The sequence below is a fragment of the Schistocerca gregaria genome, chromosome 5 (genome assembly GCF_023897955.1).
Source record: "Schistocerca gregaria isolate iqSchGreg1 chromosome 5, iqSchGreg1.2, whole genome shotgun sequence".
Taxonomy (NCBI): Eukaryota; Metazoa; Arthropoda; class Insecta; order Orthoptera; family Acrididae; genus Schistocerca; species Schistocerca gregaria.
This window is the reverse complement of record NC_064924.1, coordinates 476,874,482-476,891,607: the sequence shown is the minus strand read 5'-3', so window position 1 is coordinate 476,891,607 and position 17,126 is coordinate 476,874,482. Positions and strand designations below refer to the sequence as shown.

Below are 17,126 nucleotides of genomic sequence, written 5' to 3'. Positions count from 1 at the left end.
ATTTCTCAAGAACAATATTTTTTTTAAATCTGTGTTGGTGATGTCACTAGATCATTTTCTTTGAGGTATCTCATAGTGTTGGAACACAGTACATGTTCCATAATCCTGCTACAAATTGATATCAATGGTATGGGTTTATAACACAGCAGATTATTCCTATTTCCTGTCTTGTATATTGGTATGACCTGTGCAACTTTCTAGTCTTTAGGTATGGATCCTTTGTTGTGTGAGCGATTGTATATGATAGCTAAAAATGGAGCTATTTCATCAGCCTACTCTGAACTGAACCTTTTCGGTAGACAGATTGAAGTGGAAGATGTGCCTTTATTAAGTGACCTAAGTTGCTTCACTACACTGAGGGTATTTACTTCCAAATTAGTCATGTTGACACCTGTTTTCGGTTTGAATTCTTATTTACTGCATCTTCTTTGATGGAGGAATTTTGGAAAACTGTGTTTAGGAACTTCGCTTTAGTTTCACTGTTGTTGGTAATATTCTCTCCACCACCACACAATGAAGGTACTGATTAATCCTTTTGGATTTCCTAACAGATTTTCAGATAGTTTCATTGTGAATGCTATTGAAAGAATTTTGCATTGAAGTCCATGCCAAGTATCGTGTATCTGAAAACTTCAGCCGTCTTGGATATTTTACATTCTTTTAAATATGAGTGCTCTTTTCATTGCTTCTTCAGTAATATCTTGATTTTTTTTGTGTGCCTTGGGGGATTTGTTCTGTTGCTTTTTAATTTACGTGGTGTAAAACTCTCAATTGCTGTCTGTACTATGTTTCTGAATTGAACCATATCTGGTTGACAGTTATGTAGTTAGTACTGAAGTAAAAGAGACTGTCAGCTTTTCCAAATAGATATCTTTTGCATTTATTTTTGGTGGTTTTGGATGGTATGGTATTCATTGTTGTTACAACTTTGTGCTCACTAGTTCTTGTATTCGTCAGGATGCTTTCTGTTACTCAGGATTGTTTGTTATGAAGAGGTCTAGCATGTTACTGTGATTATTCACACTTTATGTGGGCTCTTGAACCAATTTCGCAAAATAAACAGCAAGAGAGGCTAAAAATCTTGCATGACAGTATACAAAGATTTGGAAGCAATTAAGTCATAACTTCCTATAAATCAGCAACAGTTTTCATTCTTCGCAGCCCCCTTGTCTAGTTTTATACAATTTAATCTTGTATGTAACTCACATACTGACATTCTCAAGATTGTAATTCTCAGAAGCCCAGCCTCCAGATCTGCTCTTCTTGAATGATGGGCTTTTATTCTCCGGTGTAGTTTCATTTTGTACACCTAAAAAAAGATCAATGTCACTCTGTATACAAGAAATCACTGTCAAATGATGTTCTAAGAATTAAAATGTCAAAGTTTGAAGTTTAACTCTGATCTGATGTGGAAAGTTGACCAAGAACATTTTATCCAAAAATATCTACCTAGTTCATATGATAACACATTAACTAGCTCTCCATTATTTTATTTGAGATAGAAGTGTGTTCATGCATTCATGCATTACCACACAACAATAGTAGCTCTTGCTAGATTACACCCACATAAAACCAGACCAACATAAACAGTACCAATTAAAAGGATGCAATGAACAGCAGTTCCCTTCATTCACTGACACTAGATACACAACTGTCATGGTAGTTGCCCTTTTGGTTATCAGCCAGATTCTCCTTCTGGATATGCTGTTTTCTCTGTGGTTCAGAGCATACCATTTCCACCAATGCCGTGGGCTGATCATTGCAGGGCTATGCTACCATGCTGGTCGAAGTAGCGGTTCCATCTCATAGGTTTGAAGACGTTCTCTTTGCCTTTTCTCCCACCCAGAGTTGCACTGTCTATTGCACCAGGCAAAACATGTTTATGAAATTATTAGTTTGTTTTTCAAACAGTTAGTTTGGATGCCCATAACTGCTATATTAACCAGACAGTAGCATAGTGTTAGATGCTATTATTTCATTTAGAGACTACAAACAAAATTAAATACTCATTGGATCACCATAACTTCTTTCTCTTAAAGTACTGAAAAAAGTGAGGAATAACACTTTACTATAAGAAAATCAAAGGAAACCCTTAATTATCGATGACAGTAATTTCATCCAAGTAAGTGACTACAGGCCAGCATACACAGTAGGGATCATCCCATCTGGAGATGACGTGTGGCATTGTTTCTGTTGCTTAATGAGTCGATCAGCAAGTTGAGCCTGTGCTGTGATACATGAGCCATTAACAGCCCTTTAAAGCCTAGCTCAGCAGGCCCCAGCAACCCAGGCCAGATTGAGCATACTTGTGCTACACAGGCCATCCTGTCCGAGATGGAATAGCATGGGTTGGCAGCATGCAATGACATCTCTGCTCTCAACTAAACTAATGTAAGGATTAGTTATAAGTATTACACTTCAGTCTAATGATGTTGGAAGTCTCTTCTTCGCTAAGTTTTCCATCGTATGCTGAAATTGTAGTTCTGTGGAAGTTGACAATGACGACGACGATGACACCAAAAACTACTGCTGCTGCTGCTGCTGCTACTACTACTACTACTACTACTACTACGACTACTACGACTACTACTGTTACCACATTTTGGAGCACTATTTAAACACACACACATTCTCAGGGATAACTAAGCCATCCTCTGACATGAGAGCAGTTCTAGTGAAGCTGCACTGAAAAGTATTCTTACAAGAAATGCTAACAATACATACACTTTTACTGTATCTTTACAATTGAATAATTTAAATTAACAATGTAGTAATCAATGTTTTTGTTGAAACTGAGTTAATAAATGAATCACGTGGTAGATGGTAATGTGGATATGCTCATTTTTTTCCTGGTTCATTCTTCTTTTAGTCTATCTATATCCGGATCCCATTCCAGCCACTGTCAGGTCTGGGTGGTGATGAGTCCTCTCCATTTGGTTTGGTCCTCCCGCCACTTTTCTTCCTCCACTTGCTGCCAGGTCACATATCTCCTTTCCACAGATATTCTCACTCCCATTTTCCATCGTGTTTTTGGGCGCCCTCTAGGTCTTTCTCCATCCATCTTTAGTTCTTCCATAATTTTGGGGAGTCTCTGCCCAGGCATCCTCTTAACATGCCCATACCATCTTAATAGGTATCTTTTAGTATTTTTGTCAAATCATCAAAGTTAAAAATACAAAGATAATCATAAATAGTTGAAGAAATTACAAAACGTGAGGCTCAGGACAGTGGTCTCTCTCCTAAGAGTCATCAGGTGCATTTTCTCTTGTGTTTCAGCAGATATTTGTGATTTCATTTTTGCATTGTGTAGCTGGAGTCAGCCCAAACAAATAGTGTTCATCTGGTATTTTATGCAATGCCCAGTGTCAGTGGAAAACTTCAGTTTATTTCCCACTATCAACAAAATGATTTTTAAAGTGGAATTTTACATACTCATGTAATAGAACAGTCCCATATTAATCTAGTGTGACAATTGTTTATCAATATGTATTAACAGGGACAATAAAACTCAAAGAACAACTAGTACTCCAGTAGCAACAGCAATGCTCTGGCACGCACTGACTGCTACCACCAAGCATGCAGCACTGTTGAGTTGCTGCTGGATGCTATTTACTCTTCACGATGTACTGTCACATTTAATACACATTGATAAAAGAAATATCACATTAGACTAATTGGGGACAGTTCCTCTTTAAAAATAATTTTGTTCATTACAGGAAACAAACCAATGTTTTCCATTGTCACTGGGGGTTGCATAAAAGACTTGATGAGTACTGTTAGTTTGGGGTGACTCCTGATACTCAGTGCAACACCAAAATTGCAAATATCTGCTGAAACATAAGAGAATATGCACCTGACAACTCTTAGAAAGACACTCTGTACATATTGAGTAGTTGACCTGTCACAAGTCTTGGTGGATTCCCTATCATTTACAATTTTCTTATCTATAAATGTGTGTTCACGAAAACATCATCAGTGTACTGGTGTAAATAGGTAATATCATATTTAATGGTGGAATGTTTTGACCTGAACAGCACGTTTTCATACAAAGTGTCTCCTCCATTTGGTCGTAAGTGTATCACAAAAAGTTACCAGAATTTTAGTAGTAATTCTCTCTCTGTTAATGTATCTGCACATTATAATATAGTATGCAACTATTATGAGGATTTTGCTATCTCAGCTGTAGTAATAAGGTACAATGTTTGACTTTCAGTCTCTTAACTGTTGTGGAGTAAAAACACAAGCCACACAAAACTGGTTGTTTCATTGTAAAGCTAATTTAATGTAATTTTTCATTTAATTTATCAAATTGTGCGAGACTGTGAGTATCAAAGCTACTTGGATTTGGAATGTGTCACTGTTTCATAACCAAAAACATGATAAGAAAATAAAAAAATAAGAAAACAGAGTTCCATTTGTGGTGTAAGGATCAAACTACTGTAATGAAGTCATGTGTAGGATAAATGGTGTGCGGCCCAAGGAAGCCTTTCAACTTGGATTTAAAAACCTGGGATTCATGACTCAGTTTTTTTCTATTTTGCAGGAAACTTATGAAATAGGAAACCTACAGAATAAGTTGTTCCATTCTGTATAGCGATGATTAAGTTTTGTGGAAGTGAAAATCATTTTTCTGTGTGATGTACATGGAGTAGGTGCTGTTGAAGGAGTCCGTGTTCTTAACTACTAATACCATTAGTCATTTATGTACTGGAATGGCAGGGTTAGAATTCAAAGATACTTGGACAGTGGCCTAAACAAAGTTACCTCTTTACACTGGTATGATAAATAGCCTTGTGAAGTGTAGATTCTGTTTGAAAATGTTGTGCTGAATTTATGGAAGATACAAAAGTGCACTAGCAAGCCACACAAATTCAAGGCTGTGGAAGCATACAGGGTGTTTCAGTGTAGCAAAGAAAACGGGAGGCTCTAGAAATTTACTGTTAAGTGTAGTCTATATTTCTCTGTCATGCATCACTAATCTTTACAAATGGAACATGATACAAGGAGACCCTTCTGGACACATTCCAGTTCGTTTTGCCTGAATAGGGTCTCCTTTGAAAATTTGCCAAGTGAAAAGCAATTGTACACTTCACAATGTCACCCTTTCTTATTCCAAATTTTGTTGACGACTTATTCAAAACTTAAAGATTGAGAAAATATTTTTAATAAACGGTAAAATAGTTTGTTTTCTCTCCTGTTTCTTTCGCAGAATAATTTGAATGGAAACAAAATGTGTTAATTATATCATTTTATTTTAGAAAACAAAATTCCAGTGCTTGCAAAAAAGTCCCAGGGATAATTACAACTTTATTTACAGAAAACCATACTATAATTGTAGGATTACGAAGTCACTCTTCTGAAACAAATTAACTATTGCTTTACCCCAAAGGTGAATCTACATGAGACTTCAAATCCTTAATAGCTCGGTTCAGATCAGTGGTACCTGAACTGAGAAAAACAAATGCTAAAAGTACAAGGTACATTAACATTAATCACTATAACAACTCTTTTCACTCAGCAAAAGTTTCTTAATCTTGCATATTCTTTCTAAGTGTATCTGAAACTTAAATCTAGGTGTGCTCACCATCATAACATTATGTACCATATTTCTGGTTCTGTATGCTTCAAAGTCAGATGAAAATTTAAATTTTTGCATATCTGACAAAGTAAACCAGTCTAAAACATTGTTTAGTTTGAGCACCACAGTGCTGTGTGTAGTTTTGTTGGAAAAGTTAATGCTTTCATTCTCTTTTTATCCAAGAACTAGCTACTTGTTCAGTTACCTATCTATTGAGGTGCCAAGCAACATATGTTTAGTGTTAGTTATACATGTCTTGCAAAGTCAAATTCAGAGTTAGTGAGTAGTTGCTTGCCTAAAATTGCATTTTCTCTCTGTAAATGAACCTTGGGATGTTGTGAGATGTTGTACCGCAGCCATGTATTTCTAAGAGATTTATACATGGTCCTTTACATAGGAAAATGTGTGAGATGTTAAGAGTGTAATAGTGTATGTCATTGCTCTGTCAGAATCATACTATTAATTTCCAACAGGTGTGACATTATCTGGGGAAATGATTCCTGCACAGTCAATTACTGCAGCTCTTAGAGATTTGTATGAGTCAATGGAGAAGGGAGCCACTATTCCTCCTATACTATTGTTGGAAGTGTTACACATGGCTTTTCCTCGGTTTGCTGAGAAAAGTGAACATGGGGGCTTTACTCAACAAGATGCTAATGAGTGTTGGACGGAAATGGTGAGAATGTTGCAGCAGAAGCTACCACCAAAGACAGCTGAAGGCCAGACTTCTACTTTCAAGTGAGTTAACTGAAAAATGATGACAGTAATTCCAAAGAGATAATTACATCCATTGTTCTTTCAGTGTACTGTGCAGCAGTGAACAATCAGTGCTTAATACATGTGTCACGCATTTCATGTATGACACTGGATAGAAAGGTAACATTTGTACTGTTAATTGTGTAAGGAGATATTTATTTCCACAATAAGTTTTCTTCTTCAGTACAGTAATGTTATACATATAAAGGTAAAAGAAACTGTTGGCAACCGCAAACTGTGCTGAAGTGGGTATAGGCATCGAAAGAGTTATTCATTTGGAACAGATGTAACGAGGAAGGTGAGACCAATATAAACACTTGAACAAAAACTTTCAGATTTAAGAAGAAATTCTTCTGCAGTAGAAACTGTTTGAAAAATAAGAACAGATAGGTGAAAGACAGGCTAAATATCTTCTTTTTGAACGTTTTTCACCCTGTTTTATTATTTCATTTGTATTATATATAGAGTTTTCAGGAGGCTTCTGACATGTCACCACACCAATTCTGATGCTATTCTTTATCACCATATATAATGTTTCAACTATAGAATTTCTTGAAGTTCAGTGATTTCTTTTGGTAATGTATGTAAAATAAGGGAAATACGACCACTCATTTGTAGCACACTGATGTATGGAACGTGAACTTGTGTAACAGAAAACAGTAGTCGCACTAGTTTTTTCATCTCTTGCTCTTTTTGTAGTAAAGGTATATAAATTCACACACACAACCCACAGAAACACAGACGTACATTCCAGTGGCTGTCAAGGAGAGGTCCTTAACAGTGGAATTGACTTTCTGAAACCATCTGTATGGTCATGGAAGTTAAGATCCTAAGTATCACACACTGCAGCCATTCACCATGTTGGCTGTCTTTTGTGAATAGTTAACGATAAAAAGTCAGAATTTTGTTTGAATCTCAGTAGCGTTAAAAAAGTTAAATTACATTGACTGGTTACATGGTGTAACAGGTAGGGTAATGGCTTCACATGCAAGAGATTATGAGTTCGAATCTCATCACATGCTCTAATTTTTTTATTTTTAAATCTTTATAGAAATGACTTTGATCATAATTTTTATCCAATTAATTGATTTAAATGTGTTTTTTTATTTCTATTCCTTTGTCACATCATTTATGTTTATGTGCCGATTACCATGCGAAAAAATTACATTTTTCACACCATTGCACAGGAGATAGAAATAGTTTGTCTTTTGTTTTTTAATCAATAGATTGAATGTTGTAGTAGATAAATATAATTAAATTCTGAGTGGAGAAAGAATAATACTAAGAAAAATTAAATGAATGAAAAAGTTCATATGGCGATTAAAGTGATGTGACAAAGGAAGAGAAGTAAAAAATTACATTTGAACCAATTAATAGAATAAAAATAGTGATTTTGATAAAGATTTAAAAATAAACAAAAATTAATGCACCTGATGAGATTCAAACCCTCCATCTCCTGCATGTGAAGCCCTTACTGTATTCATTATACCGCATAATCAGTTTATGTAATACAACTTTTTAAATGCTATAGAGCACTATGCAAAATTCCTAAACTTTTTTCGTCAGTTACTTGGAAACGAGGACCGCCAGGGTGATTGGCTGCACAATGTGATACTTGGCATCTTAACCTACAACACCGTATCTTTGATTTCAAGAAGTTCATCCCATCATTGGGGACCTCTGTTCATGAATGTATGCTGAAGTTTGTGTCTGGTTGGTGGGCGAATGTAACCACTAGAAAAAGAGCAAGAGCTCTAAATCTAATGTGAATACTGTTTTCTGTTATGTGTTTCTGTTCTCAACACATCGGCCCCACTTTAGGTGAATAGTTGCCTTTACCATATTTTATGCATTATTCCATACAGCAATATCTTTTGTTAATGTGGTAGACATCTCAACTGAAACTGATTTATTGTATATCCACTGGAGAATGTCTGCTGTAACTTACTCTGGTGTGGCATACACTCTTAATCAGAGATAAGCTAGTGTACCTGGTTGAGGTTGTGTAATAATTCTGCCGAAGTAAAGATAAAGAGGTGCCAGGTGCAGTAAACAAAATGGCCATTCAGTGTACCCATCTTGATATGTCCACTGACAAGCAAATTGACCTCTGAGGAAAATATTAATGTGTTGACTGTTCTTTTGTGAAAAACGAAATGTCAGTAAACAGTATTCTTGTGTATGACAGGAAGGACATCAAGTTTTGAACTGTCACTAATGGTTTTTTTTTTTTTTTTTTTTTTTTTTTTTTTTTTATTTAAGATTGCTGTAAACTTTCACTGACCTAAATGTGACAGTTGTGTGTACTTACTTTGCCGCTAAGTAATGTTTCTTCCAGTAAACTACCTGTAAAATCTAACTCAATGAAATATGTTTCAGCAGAAAACTCCATTGTACACTGTTTTAAATCTGTGTGGTTTAAGACAAGTTGTTTGCTAGTACAGTCCAAGAAATTATGTGGGAACATCAAGTTTAAGTGAGGGATTGTCAAAGGCTTTTCCACCTTAGCAGTGTTAAACCATATGAGACTTGAGTCATTAGGATTTTCTGTGATGCGTGGGACTCTTTGACACAATAACTGCTTACACCACTCACATCTGGGCCTATTGAGATTCTATCTCCTCTATGTGAAACATTCCACTTTAGGATTCCTCAACTTGCGCCATAGGGTGGTGGGGTTTCGGGTTCCGCTGGATAGGTCAGGAGTCCACTACACACAGTAGGCGGCTCACGGGTAGCAGGGGTTGTATGGGGTGGACTGGGCGATTTTTGGGTTAGATGGCCTTGGGCAAGTACAGAAAGGGCAACAGCCTCAAAGGGTGCGGGGCAAAGTCAGGACATGCGAGGACCAAGCAGCAATCGGTATTGTAATTGTAAACTGTCGAAGCTGCATTGGTAAAGTACCTGAACTTCAGGCGCTGATAGAAAGCACCGAAGCTGAAATCGTTATAGGTACGGAAAGCTGGCTGAAGCCAGAGATAAATTCTGCCGAAATTTTTACAAAGGCACAGATGGTGTTAAGAAAGGATAGATTGCATGCAACCGGTGGTGGCGTGTTTGTCGCTGTTAGTAGTAGTTTATCCTGTAGTGAAGTAGAAGTTGATAGTTCCTGTGAATTATTATGGGTGGAGGTTACACTCAACAACCTAGCTAGGTTAATTATTGGCTCCTTTTACCGACCTCCCGACTCATCAGCATTTGTGGCAGAACAACTCAGAGAAAATCTGGAGTACATTTCACATAAATTTTCTCAGCATGTTATAATCTTAGGTGGAGATTTCAATTTACCAGATATAGACTGGGACACTCACATGTTTAGGACGGGTGGTAGGAACAGAGCATCGAGTGACATTATACTGAGTTTACTATCCGAAAATTACCTCGAGCAATTAAACAGATAACCAACTTGTGGAGATAACATCTTGGACCTACTGATAACTAACAGACCCGAACTTTTAGACTCCGTAAACGCATAACAGGGAATCGGTGATCATAAGGCCATTGCAGCATCCCTGAACATGGAAGTCAATAGAAATATAAAAAAAGGACGGTTTATCTGTTTAGCAAGAGTAATAGGGGGCAGATTTCAGACTAACTTACAGATAAAAACGAAAATTTCTGTTACGACACTGACAGTGTTGAGTGTTTATGGAAAAAGTTCAAGGCAATCGTAAAATGTGTTTTAGATAGGTATGTGTCGAGTAAAACTGCGACAGACGGGAAAAACCCTCCGTGGTTCAACAACAAAGTTAGGAAACTACTGCGAAAGCAAAGAGAGCTTCACTGCAAGTTTAAACGCAGCCAAAACCTCTCAGACAAACAGAAGCTAAGTGATGTCAAAGTTAGTGTAAGGAGGGCTATGCGTGTAGCATTCAGTGAATTCGAAAGTAAAATTCTATGTACCGACCTGACAGAAAATCCTAGGAAGTTCTGGTCTTACGTTAAATCAGTAAGTGGATTGAAACAGCATATCCAGACACTCTGAGATGATGATGGCATTGAAACAAGGGTGACACGCATAAAGCTGAAATACTAAACACCTTTTTCCAAAGCTTTTTCACAGAGGAAGACCGCAATGCAGTTCTTTCTCTAAATCCTCGCACAAACGGAAAAATGGCTGACATCAAAATAATTGTCCAAGGAATAAAAAAGCAACTGGACTCACTCAACAGAGGAAAGTCCACTGGCCCTGACGGGATATCAGTTTGATTCTACACTGAGTACGCGAAAGAACTTGCTCCCTTCTAACAGCCGTTTATCACGAGCCTCTAGAGGAACGGAAGATTCCAAATAATTGGAAAAGAGCACAGGTAGTCCCAATCTTCAAGAAGGGTCGTCGAGCAGATGCGCAAAATTATAGACCTATATCTCTGACATCGATCTGTTGTAGAATTTTAGAACATGTTTTTTGCTCGCGTACATGTTATTTCTGGAAACCCAGAATCTACTCTGTAGAAATCAACATGGATTCCGGAAACAGCGATCATGCGAGAGACAACTCGCTTTATTTGTTCATGAGACCCACAAAATATTAGATACAGGCTCCCAGGTAGATGCCATTTTCCTTGACTTCCGGAAGGCATTCGATACAGGTCTGCGCTGTAAGATCCCACGGAATATCAGACCAGCTATGTGGCTGGATTGAAGAGTTTTTAGCAAACAGAACACAGCATGTTGTTTGCAATGGAGAGACGTCTACATGCGTTAAAGTAACCTCAGGCATGCCACGGGGGAGTGTTATGGGACCATTGCTATTCACAGTATATATAAATGACCTAGCAGTTAGTGTCGGAAGTTCCATGTGGCTTTTCGTGGATCATGCTGTAGTATACAGAGAAGTTGCAGCATTAGAAAATTGGAGCGAAATGCAGGAAGATCTGCAGTGGATAGACACTTGGTGCAGGGAGTGGCAACTGACCCTTAACATAAACAAATGTAATTTATTGCGAATCATTGTATGATTGTATGATAGCGGAACAAACACTGGTAGCAGTTACTTCTGTAAAATATCTGGGAGTATGCATGCGGAATGATTTGAAGTGGAATGATCATATAAAATTAATAGTTGGTAAGCCGGGTACCTAGTTGAGATTCATTGGGAGAGTCCTTAGAAAATGTAGTCCATCAACAGAGGAGGTGGCTTCCAAAATACTCGTTCGACCTATACTTGAGTATTGCTCATCAGTGTGGGATCCTTACCAGGTCGAGTTGACGGAGGAAATAGAGAAGATTCAAAGAAGAGCGGCGCTTTTCGTCACAGGGTTATTTGGTAATCGTGATGGCGTCACGGAGATGTTTAGCAAACTCAAGTGGCAGACTCTTCAATAGAGGCGCTCTGTATCACGGTGTAGCTTGCTGTCCAGGTTTTGAGAGGGTGTGTTTCTGGATGAGGTATTGAATATATTGCTTCCCCCTACTTATACCTCCCAAGGAGATCACGAATGTAAAATTAGAGAGATTCGAGCGCGCACGGAGGCTTTCCAGCAGTTGTTCTTCCCACGAACCATATACGACTGGAACAGGAAAGGGAGATAAAGCGCCCTCCGCCACACACTGTTGGGTGGCTTGCGGAGTATAAATGTAGATGTAGGTGTAGATGTAGGAACAACTATAAGTCCTCATTAAACCAATGTGTGTAAAGTAAAACATACGGCCTACTACATATATAGGTGTATCCTGCAGAACTTTTTAAAATAGATACCTTCAGTCCTCCGTTATTACACTGCCCTACATACTTGATTTCTTTCTGACAGCATGTCCCATTAATACCTTATACTCTATCTTGTCAGTCTGCTTCCTCATTACTTTCCTCTCTGTCCTGCTACTTCTTTTTTACTGACATTCTTCCTTTTGTTCTTTTCATTTTAATATTGTTTCCAGTCATGGATGTCAACCTTGCCTATAAGTATTTGTGCATATATTTGTTTTATTTATTTTTGAAGAATAATTTTCATTTAGTTTCCTTGTCATACACCACACCTCAGATCTTTTTCTCAGCTTAGGATGTAAATTTCTTTCTTTAGTAATTTTTATAATACGCACTTACTTTCCACTATCTTCTTTTATTAGTTCCCAAAGAAAATGTTGCAACCTATTTTTTAAGTTTGTTGTATTTTTTTCATCCCACAACACTATTTGCATCAATGGAATGATTTTGGAATCAGTCGTTTTTGTTTATATTATAAATACATTTTTATGTTACATTTTTCGGAGCTTGTCAATGATGTCGGAAGTGTTTATTGCATTATTTTTGACAGACAGAATGGTGAATACATTTAAAATTCCTATTTTGATGTTTCCTATGTTGCAAGTATGTGCAAATTTATTTTGAAATATAAATTTACTAGTACTAAAAAATTAAGATGTTATTTGTCTTTTCTTAAACATGTAGCCAGAGGCTTTGTTTGTAAGTAATCCCAGTTTTGCAAATTGTCAAACTCCAGCCGTATTTGTGATCGGTTTAATTCCACTTGTGTGTCTCATATGTGAGAAACAGCTCTCTTAGCTCCTCCTTACAGTAATGTATGGTGCCTCTGAAATCTCATACCATACATCTCATTTAGTTCATTGATATGTGATGTTTTGAAAGAAAACTCATTTGGATGCACTTAAAGTAAGCACTGGTTCTGGGAAGTTTGTAACAACAGAAACACAGCATGAGAGCTCACCCAAGTTTATTGCTATTAAATCTTCACTTGTTTAAACAATGATGGTTCACATGATAAAGCGGTGAGACCAGATCTACTCACATGTTTAGAAATACAGAAGTCCTTACATTTTTTGTCAACTTACATCTTTGCTTACCCTTGAGATCTCAAAATTTGTCTGGGAAAAATGCTAAAACTTGTCTGGAAATCAGGGAATTTCACTTGGGGCAACCCTGGAGTTGCGAACAGGCACACGCAAAATGCCTGTGAACAAATCAATGCTTCTGCTTTTGTGTGAGTGAATTTTATTTTTATATGACTCTAATAAAATGTTATTGGTATTCCAATTCAACCATTTCATTGACATTTCACGATATATCTGAAGTGCAACCTACCTGATCCTCTGGGAAAAATGAAAGCTGTTACCTAATGGGAACTACCAGTACTGCAGAAATCTGGCTTGACCAGGAATACAAAAATATTTTGTTCTTACAATTCTCTCCACAAGTTGTATTTTTATGTTACCATTCAGTCTGGCATGATGCAGCCAACATGGTTTTATTCTCTTGCCTTAACCCCTTCTTCTCAGGATAGCACTTAAACCAAATGTCCTGATTTATGTGTTGGATGTGTTCAGATACCTTCCATTCCTACAATTTTTGCTCTCTACTGCTTCCTCCTGTACCATGGAAATTATTCCCAAATCCTTTAATACATGTCCCATTATCCTGTTCCTTCCTTTCCTCACTGAATCTATGTGAAGCTACTACCTTCTCAGTCCACTCAATCTTTTGGTGTGTGTGTGTGTGTGTGTGTGTGTGTGTGTGTGTGTGTGTTTGCGTGTTTGCGAATGATGTGAAGTTAGTAAGCTAAGTTGTTAATTTGACCGTTCAATTTACAGGTCACTGGTAGACCAGTACTTTGGTGGCACCTTTGATGTTGAATTGAAGTGTACAGAGTCTGAAGATGAACCTCCAAGTCACAGCATAGAAAACTTTCTGCAACTGAGTTGCTTCATATCGCAAGATGTCCGATACATGCATTCAGGCTTAAGATCTGTGAGTATATAGTAAATGTCTTCTCTTTATGTCTGAATATAACCAGGTTGACTCAACAGTGCTTAAGTGTGGTGCATATTGTTATTTCAGTCCAAGGCTATTGTCATCTTTGTGAATGTGTGGGTTATTGACATAAAATGTAGTTAATTTAGTGAAGTACCCAAGGCAAAACTGTGACTGTGCTTGTTTGTGTCTGTATCAGGAAATAAGACAGGATAACCAAAATATATCATATGACTATATTGTTACATTCCATCCTGGATTTTCCACTGTTTGAGGTATCATAATTGTAGCAACCTCCCAGTTACCACTTTGTATATTTTTGTTGTTATTGCTAAACTTATTTAACAGTATTTATTTTTCTTCTTCTGTGTATAGTACACTCCCAATTATATGGGGTCATGTGGGGCAGATGATGTGTGACAAATTGAAAAACGTGAATAGTAGAGAGATTTGAAAATGTGTTCTTTCTTCAAAAGTTTATCAAATTTCTGTTCATAGACATTGTAGGCATGGTTATTTCTTAAAATAGTCTGTGATGATGGTCTGCTTCTGAGAGGAACTGACGTTTTTTTCGCATGGCAGTTTGAACTTTTCTTGCAGCAATAATGCAGTTGTACTGAAAGGCCCTCTGGCTCATATAATCTAGAATGGTATCAGCACACTGCAATGTGGGATAGTGTCTGACTGGGTCACTGTCTTCATCCCCACTTTCACACTCACTGTCCTCTTTGTTTTATTCTGAAGCAGCAGTCAAAATTTTGGCATCACTCTTGTACTGGAAGTCGGATTCATACTTTTCAGTCTTCAGCCACCTTACAAATTACTCTCTTCTATATCTGGAAGAATTTTCCTACATGATCGAACTAGGATATGGAGTTTGGTTTGCTACCTGCATCAGAAATAGATTTGTCAGCTGCTTCCAGAATGCCACCAAATCATCCTCGTCAACTAGCTTTCTCAGTAGAACAGCCCAGTGGTGCTGTTTTATTGATGAAGTTAAGCCTTGCTACATTGGCTGTATAATGGTTGTCATGTCAGGAGCTGAAAACTTAGTTTTGATGAGACCATCATCAGATACAAGAATCCTTTTATTGGGATGTGAAGATGTTATCAAGCAATAAAACAGCCTTCTTTAGCAGTCCTTTCTCTTCTAGAAATTATCAAACTTGTGGCAGAAAATGAGTGTGGAACCAGTTTTTGAAAAATTTCACTATCTATCCACGCTATTTTTTTATTGCAATAATATACAAGGAGGCTCTTAGCTGCAATATCCTTGAATGTCGTCCCCCCCCCCCCCCCCCTTACCCCTGCAATCACTAGTAGTTTCACTTTGTGGTTCCCAGAAGCATTAACAATGCACAAACCTGTAGTGTGTTCTTTACACAGCTTAATCCAAGAGCATGAACTTTGCTCTTAAAAGGAAGAGTTTTGGCTGGTAGACATTAACAACACAGACCACTTTCATGTGTGTTATAAATTTAGTCTGTTGTGAAGTTCTCTTCTTCCACAAATTTCTGGAACCCCTCTCAGAAGGAGTCAAATGCCGCAACATTTGAACCAAGTACTCTTGTTGCACAGTAAGTTTGTGAATCCCATGATGTGTGAAACTGGTTAGCCATCCAGATGAGGCATTAAATTCTCTCTGTAACCCTAGAAATTCATAAAAAATTTTAGCTTTTTTGGCACCCATTGCACATGAAACAATGACACTTGTTCATTTTTGGCTAAACAATTGCAGAAGGGTAGCATCTAGTTAATCAAATGTAGATCTCTTCATGTTTTTTTGTACAGGTAGTTCAGAACTAGAATCACATTTCCTTACAAAATCCATTTCTTTTTAATGTGTTGAACAGTATGCATTTCAATACCATAATTAGCACTTGGTTGTCCAGCCGTTTCCCCCTTCTTAAATTCTTCAGTTAATTTAAATTTCTGTTTTAATGCCAACATGTTTCTTGCACTTCACCTTCATCTCTTTTACAAATTTCATTTAGCTTCCTTCATTGACACTTGTGTGCCAATTAACACCAGAGAACTGAAGTTTGTTTTCGATTTACATGGAACAGGCTGGCTGAAAACAGTGGAAACAGTACTCTGCTATCACTTGATAGTTGTTTGCGCAATGAAAATCACTCCTCCTGCCACATGGTGGGTTGTCTATTGTGCGTTCTAAAGAAAAATATTGCATGTATTTTTTTATGCATGAATAATCTGCAAACTACATAATCCACCCACAAATAATCAGGAGTACAGTGTATTTTATTTCCTGATTACATGGACTGAGAACACTTGTGTTTTATAGAGCTGTGTGGCATCCAGGGGGCATAATGGGATAAAATCTGTTTGTGTAAAGTGTTTTTACAAAACAATGTCCCTGTGCCATTTATACATGTTCATATTACTTGATCATAATGATGTAAACAGCAATCCATTCAGTTTTGTAATTCTTAATTTCTCCTGGCATAATTTGTGAAGAAATAGTTCATGTATGAAAAGCTGGATATCAGTTTTCAGTGGGCTCAGTATTTCTGCAAGCAACCACATTACCTCCTCTCCCCTTCCTTCCGACCTAGCACTTCATCAATGGTCCACACCCGGGGACAGGCTTAGTCTCCTTCCTCCCTATCTCCCTCCCACCAGATGGTTGCTCTGTCCACAGTCGGCACACAGTCCAGACACATCTTCAGCCTGAAATCTGAGTAGAATTGTCTTCAGTGAAGTCACACTTCAAATTGAGCCCCAATGACCAGTTAGTTGTCTGGAGACCCTCTCGATAGCGGAGGGATACCACTTTGTCAACAATGGCACGACAAGCTCTTTCTCTTAAATAAATCATACATTTTTTTCTGATATTGTTATCATTTATTTGTCTGCACACATACATCACATTCGTCAATATCCATCCCATTTGGATAATTACTTAATGGCACTTTTTTGTCCTAGAGTGTGTTTTAATCTTGGGTATTATACACATTGATTATCTTAGGTTATGTATGTCTGTGAGTCATATACGACGGTTGGAACTTAAATAGTGTGTAGGACCCATTGCTAGCGATGTGGAAGCCGTAGTATACCATTAGCAGA

At 37.5% G+C, this 17,126-nt stretch overlaps 1 protein-coding gene across 1 annotated transcript in view; it reads left to right on the top strand.

Annotated features, from left to right (window-relative positions):
* The window catches only part of LOC126271870 (ubiquitin carboxyl-terminal hydrolase 14), a 96,201-nt gene that overhangs the window by 41,465 nt on the left and 37,610 nt on the right, over positions 1 to 17,126 (top strand). The window contains exons 5-6 of the mRNA XM_049974216.1: positions 6,052 to 6,316; positions 13,883 to 14,039. Of these exons, the coding sequence (XP_049830173.1) occupies positions 6,052 to 6,316; positions 13,883 to 14,039 (422 nt within the window). The remainder of the gene's footprint in view (positions 1 to 6,051; positions 6,317 to 13,882; positions 14,040 to 17,126) is intronic.